Source organism: Aethina tumida, chromosome 5, assembly GCF_024364675.1.
Source record: "Aethina tumida isolate Nest 87 chromosome 5, icAetTumi1.1, whole genome shotgun sequence".
NCBI lineage: Eukaryota > Metazoa > Arthropoda > Insecta > Coleoptera > Nitidulidae > Aethina > Aethina tumida.
In genome coordinates, this window is record NC_065439.1 from 26,503,657 (window position 1) to 26,509,656 (window position 6,000).

General features: G+C 29.1%; 2 protein-coding genes across 2 annotated transcripts in view; both read right to left on the minus strand.

Annotated features, from left to right (window-relative positions):
• The window catches only part of LOC109602114 (polypyrimidine tract-binding protein 2), a 319,967-nt gene extending 317,972 nt beyond the window's left edge, over positions 1–1,995 (minus strand). Inside the window, exon 1 of the mRNA XM_049967103.1 lies at positions 1,879–1,995. The gene's annotated coding sequence lies outside the window, so the exon portion shown is untranslated. The remainder of the gene's footprint in view (positions 1–1,878) is intronic.
• Positions 1,996–4,149: 2,154 nt separating this feature from the next.
• LOC109601266 (holocytochrome c-type synthase) lies at positions 4,150–5,798 on the minus strand. Its single transcript, XM_049967110.1, has 6 exons — positions 5,672–5,798; positions 5,335–5,536; positions 5,147–5,278; positions 4,883–5,049; positions 4,371–4,580; positions 4,150–4,275 (listed from the first exon to the last, which is right to left on the minus strand). Exons 2-6 carry the CDS (start codon positions 5,527–5,529, stop codon positions 4,218–4,220), a joined length of 762 nt encoding a protein of 253 aa, XP_049823067.1. The 5' UTR covers positions 5,530–5,536; positions 5,672–5,798; the 3' UTR covers positions 4,150–4,217.
• Between the last annotated feature and the right edge of the window lie 202 nt (positions 5,799–6,000).

A 6,000-nucleotide genomic window follows, 5' to 3' on the forward strand; every position in this document is an offset into this window, starting at 1 on the left:
AACACGTGGAAATGGATTTCCACTCATGGGTGCATAATTACGATTTTCTATTTTGGCACAAAATCGTTCAATAGCGAGTGAAACGTTCGATTTTATTGAAAATCTGTCTGTCTATTCATATAATAAAAAACCTGACTGAAACACAAATTACCAAATTAGTTTTTTTGTAAATTACAAATAAAACAACAGACATAATCTAAAACCAGAATATTTAGTGGGGAAATTTCTACTGTAACAAAGGAAATTAATATTATAACTGAGCTATTAAATTTCATAGAGATATTGTGTTGTATAAATGTTCAAATTTCAAATAAACTTTTATTAAGTTTCAATACAGGCAAAGTTGGGCTTATAAAACATTAACGGTTAATGGAGTGGAGAATTTACATATGAAATATATTTGTTTGTTTTATTTTCCTTGACGTAAACTTGATTAATGTTAAAGTAAATAACATTTCCAAGTTAAATAAATAATGGTTTTAAGAGAACAAAAACTCAAATACCCTAATAGTAAAGTAAAAAAACTCGATATACATTTTTATTAAGTTATTTTTTTTGCACCAACCAGTCCTTATTAATTATATCGTAAATTATGATTTGATTAATGTTGTGTAGACACAATAGGGTTGAAAAGGTTTTTATTACCCTTATTTCACGCAGATTGAGAAAATTTAAATATTAATTAAAATTCATGGTATTAGATAATTTGTAATCAAAACAATTCTAGAATAGAAATGCACTCTGTAAACAAATAGTTAACTTTTTTTAATATATCCTTAATTATTTTACCATAAACTAATATTTTGTTAGTGTTTAGTAGATTCAACAGGGTTGTAATTTTTGTTATTATCACCCCAAATCCTTTGTTTCACGTTGACTGAACAAAGTTGACCAATTTACATATTTCCAGAATTAATTAAAACAAGATATTTCTCGATGAAATAAATTTAATATAGGACAATTTTAATCACCCTTCATTTATCCAAATATGGAAATATATTTGTAAATTTATTCGATAAGTGACTGAGACATTTTTTAGTATTTTTTTAGGTCAGGTGAAATATTATTTAATTTTCCTCATAATAATTATATCACGAATTAATCTAATTAGAGTTCTGTTCACAATAAAGCTGTAAATTTTTGGTTTTTTAATCCTGAATTGTTCACAATTAATTGCTGATTAAATCAATTGGTTAAAAGGCAAATTTTAGTCGCATTTCGTTTACCCAAAATTGGAATTATGTTTCTAAATGTGTTTAACAAAAATATGACCCAATTGTTAATGTGTTATTTAGGTCACAAAAATCAATTTAAAACATTAAAAATAATATTTTTTTGAATGGTTATTGTAGTACTTCACGTCATGTTCTAACAAATTAAAATAAAGTAATTGTGTTTAATATATTTAAAACAATATTAAATCAATTCATGTTAATTAATTTGTAAAATAATGTAATGATAAAAGGCAGGTTAAAATATTATATCCAATTAGATTTTATTGATTGGAAATATTTGTATTTGAGTAAAAGCGTTTGTATTAGTTTATTCGTATATACCTAAGAATACAGAGAAACACGCAAACAATAGACAACAAAGGATAGTTGTTTCGCAAGGAGATTAACATAAATAAGTAAATATTGTAGGAAAATGGTAAATTTAAGACACCTGAAAGGAATAGTCGAGCTCTACAACTACAAGTTAGTATAGAACAGGCATAAAGTAAACAACAAAGGCCGTAATATTGACAGTTGTTTACGCAGTTGGTTAAAAAGCAAAAGCATAATAAACATGACAGTCGTCAGGTTAATTACAGCCTGGCGCATTAATTGCCAGCACGTTTTTTGTACTAAATAATAGTCAAGCATTTTTCTTACTCACCCAATCATGTTCTAAAGGCGTTAGGTTATGTTAGCGTTGGACAGAGGAAAAAACACATGGAAATGTTAATGAGGTCTGACGTACATACGACGCGGCTATAGCGTGATTATGTTGTATTAGTAAGTTTTAAATAATTGATGGTCGGCGTTGTTGTGTGGTTAACAAGTGGTTTGGGGTTAAGATGGCGTTTTCGGACACACCGACTGCGAAATTGAACGGGAGGCGGCAGAACACGAACACAGAACTTACGCACTTATACTAACAGCCATACAAAAATACTATGTAGAATACTGTGCAGTTGTTGTTTTTGGTCCGACTTTATACATTTGTTTATTTATATAAATATTTTTTCGTATTTTACATTTGGTCCGCTATAAAAATCGACTGTCAGCGAGTCGTGTGTAATTCGTGCTTTTCACGCTCGGCTCTCCGGTTCCGATTCCTGCTATAACCCGGACAATGTTGCCAGATCAATAAATGCGGTTGTGCACAAATAAATTCGCACTAAAGTGAACACAGGTAAATGACTCAAAATAATGTGCATCAATTTACGTAAAACAATTTTGTACAAAATAATTCAATACTTCATTTTTGGTTAAATGGGAAAATAGCTACATAAAACTTTCGATTTTCAATTATAAAAAAATAATAATAAATTAATAATTTTAATTATAAAAAATAGATTAAAGGAAACGCGATTAAAATATTATTTTTATATACGAATTAAAACAATATTTAATTGTCTATTTCTTTGTCACGTACCATAATTTTAAAAGTATAAAACTTTAATTAATTATGATAATTTATTTCATGAAAAATTCTAAAATGCTTAAATCAATATATGGCTTAAATAACAAATTAAATCATTATTGTGTACTTATTAAATTAGATTAGTCCACATTATAATTAATTATTTAATTACTATTTTTATTATTAATATATTCTTAGTAAATATTAAATAAAGTTAATTAATATTTAATTATTAATAAAATGAATAAAACCGAATCAATGATGAAATTACAAACAAGTTCGTATATTTTATTACATATTCGTAAATAATGTGACAAAGAATTTAACAACGATTCACATTGGCAACACCGAGTCAACAGGAGTAGATTTGTATTGTGTGAATCCTGAAAGTTTTCGGGCGAAGGTCGATAACTTAGGTGTTCGTTGTACCGGCCCTTCAGTCGCGGGAATAGACCGTCAAACAATAATTTGAAATCTGTTCCGATTAAATCGGCTTGTTTTTACGAACAAAAAGTAACAGGTTAGTGTTACGTGTCGAGAGGTAATTATAAGTTGAGTTTGTCGTTTTGTACTTAATAATTTATGGCATTGTGATAAGTAACAATTATGTAAAAAAATGTTTTAATTGTAGAGATTTAATGGGGAAACCTACTTTTAAATTGTATTTATTAAAAGAATGTATAAATCTCAAGTTTTCAAAAGAATGTGAAATAAATGCAACTTGTGTAATAATTAAATTGTATGAGAGGAATCATTAAAATCACAAGTTATTAAATATTTTTATATATACGCACAAAATTCATTAAAAAATATATATAATAGAATCAAATATGAGACTCGCTATAATTATACATACATACTGCCTGCGAAAATGTTTTGAATAGTCTCCTGAATATGACAAATTATTTCCTTAAAATTTTAATTAATTAAACTGATTAAAAGAATATTAATATTATCTATCTCAAATAATAACTCGGTTCACAAAAATTTCTTATAAAATAAATAGAGTTGTATATGCTTGTGATATAAACACTAATATACTTCACTTTATGTTTTATTTAATAATTTTAACGAGAATCTCAATAAATTTATACTCACTGTTTAAAAGCGTCTTCTAAAAAATAATCCATTGTCAATATTTATGGGAAATACAAAGACCGAATACGAAACTGTGGGCGTCCGAGGAATCGATTTATTACTGACTTTTGTGAACCAAAATAAACACAAAAAACGGTTGTTACTTTATCTTTAAAAAAGCGAAGAAAGTTTTTCATGAATTTAAAAACTGACAACTTAATAAACGCTTTAAATAATGAATTTTAATATAGTTAAGAAATATTTGTTTATTACGAATCTAATAGGCTACTAATTTATTTGATGACAAATACTTGAGAAAATTTAAATAAAAAACACAAAAAGCAGCATTACCAAGCACAAGTGTTTGAGGTCTGTGGTTAGGTACATGCAAAACGTTCGTGAAAACATACTGAGGACGTACTAAGTGAAATACAATTAATACACTTATTAAAATACATAAATATTGGTTTATTTAAACTAGTTAACAATTTCGTTAGCATACAAACACACGCTTATTCGTAGAACCATCTCCACCATGCAACTTTCATCCTGTCCCATATGTTCTCAAAACTGAAAATGAAACGTTAATTTACATTACATAAGTGCCATAAAATTTTGTTTATTTATATTAACTGATGATATGCATTTTTTCAGAAATTACGTACCTATCCATAGCAGGTCGCACATCGAGGAGCGCAAACTGGAACTTGTTGTCAACTGATCCTCCATCATAATAATCAATAACATATCGAACCTCTTTGCCGCAACGATCTACGATCCAGTCATGACGGTCGAATGGCAATTCGTAACCCATCATTTGTCTGATACGAGCTCTCGGACTGTAATCTGTAGCCTTACCGCCGAAACTCTTTAATCTGAAATAAAAAACGATGTTTAAAAATATATAAATAAACTAGAAATTAAATAAACAAATGTTAGGTGTCACAGTTTAAATGTACAATAGTGCGAAAGATGTTTGGCAACAGTTACAATTGCAATTTAAAAAAAAAAGTATACTTGTGGGAGCCAAATATCAAGTGGAATAAAACCACTTATATTTAAATAAATGTTGTGTTAATGATGTTATCATGCACATTTCTTTTATAATTTTCTACACAATGAACAGATTAATTGATTAATTAATACAAGAAATATTTCTGGTCTATTTAAACTGTACCTTGGATCCATGCATTCACTGGCATGTAATGCTTCCCATTTTAGTACTTCCCTCCAAGCCTGTTCATTATTGGCATTATGGATTTTGATTATATCATTCATATCTTTTTGTTGGATGTCTTCATCTTTCCATCTCCATCCTTTCCTTAACATTGCATTCCAGAACATCTGTAATAAAACAAGGGTTAAATTTTATTACTTAACTATTAAATTGATTTATTTATTCCAGTTGCTATTGGAAAATAGGTCAACTGATTGCTTTTACCTGTGCACTGGGATAAAGCCAAAACTGACTCTCCCCTTCTTTAACTATAGCCTTTGGTATTGAAGAAACTTGTCTCTCTTTGGATAATGGGAACGGTTGTCCAGGGGAAGGTTCCTGATTGGCTGGCCCCATCTAAAAATCCAATAAGATTTACATTTCTGTGTTACACTAAAATTGAACATAAATACCATGTTGAGGGGGTTAACGTCGCCTTGGACCGGACATCCCGACTCCACAGGACTAGCTGGTTTACTTTTGTGCATGGGACATTCTGGCGGAATTTCACCCTTGAAATTGTGGTGGTCGGGCTTTTGTTGTGGCTCATTCGAGTGGTGGACGATTTGATTCGCGGCCAATTCGGCCGCTGACACTGTGTTCCCCATTCAAGATCTGTAATTCGTAATTGAATAAGAGATGTTGGTGAAATGAGGTTAGGAGGACTTATATAATAAACCGCGTGAGCGAGAAGAGCGGAAAACTTTAAGGAAAATACCCTGGGGAGGTCGTATTTGATTCAATACTTACGAATATGTGTGGCACCTTATTTTGTAGATTGTAAGTTAATTTTGGAATTCCATGCAAAACATTGATTTTCGAATGTGCAAATTTTAATTGCCAACTGATAAAAAATAACATCTTTTTTGTAGTGTGGGTTGCCTAACGAAGACGCATGTTTCTGTTCAAATGATTGAACGCCAAAATTTGTATTATTTGTTAAAGTATGAACTATTTTGTAATTAGTATATTATTATATAATAAATAAATTTTAAATATATAAATAGTACGCAAAATTTATTTAATTTACATGAATTTATTTTTTCATGTTACTTATCGATATTTTAATATTTTAAAAA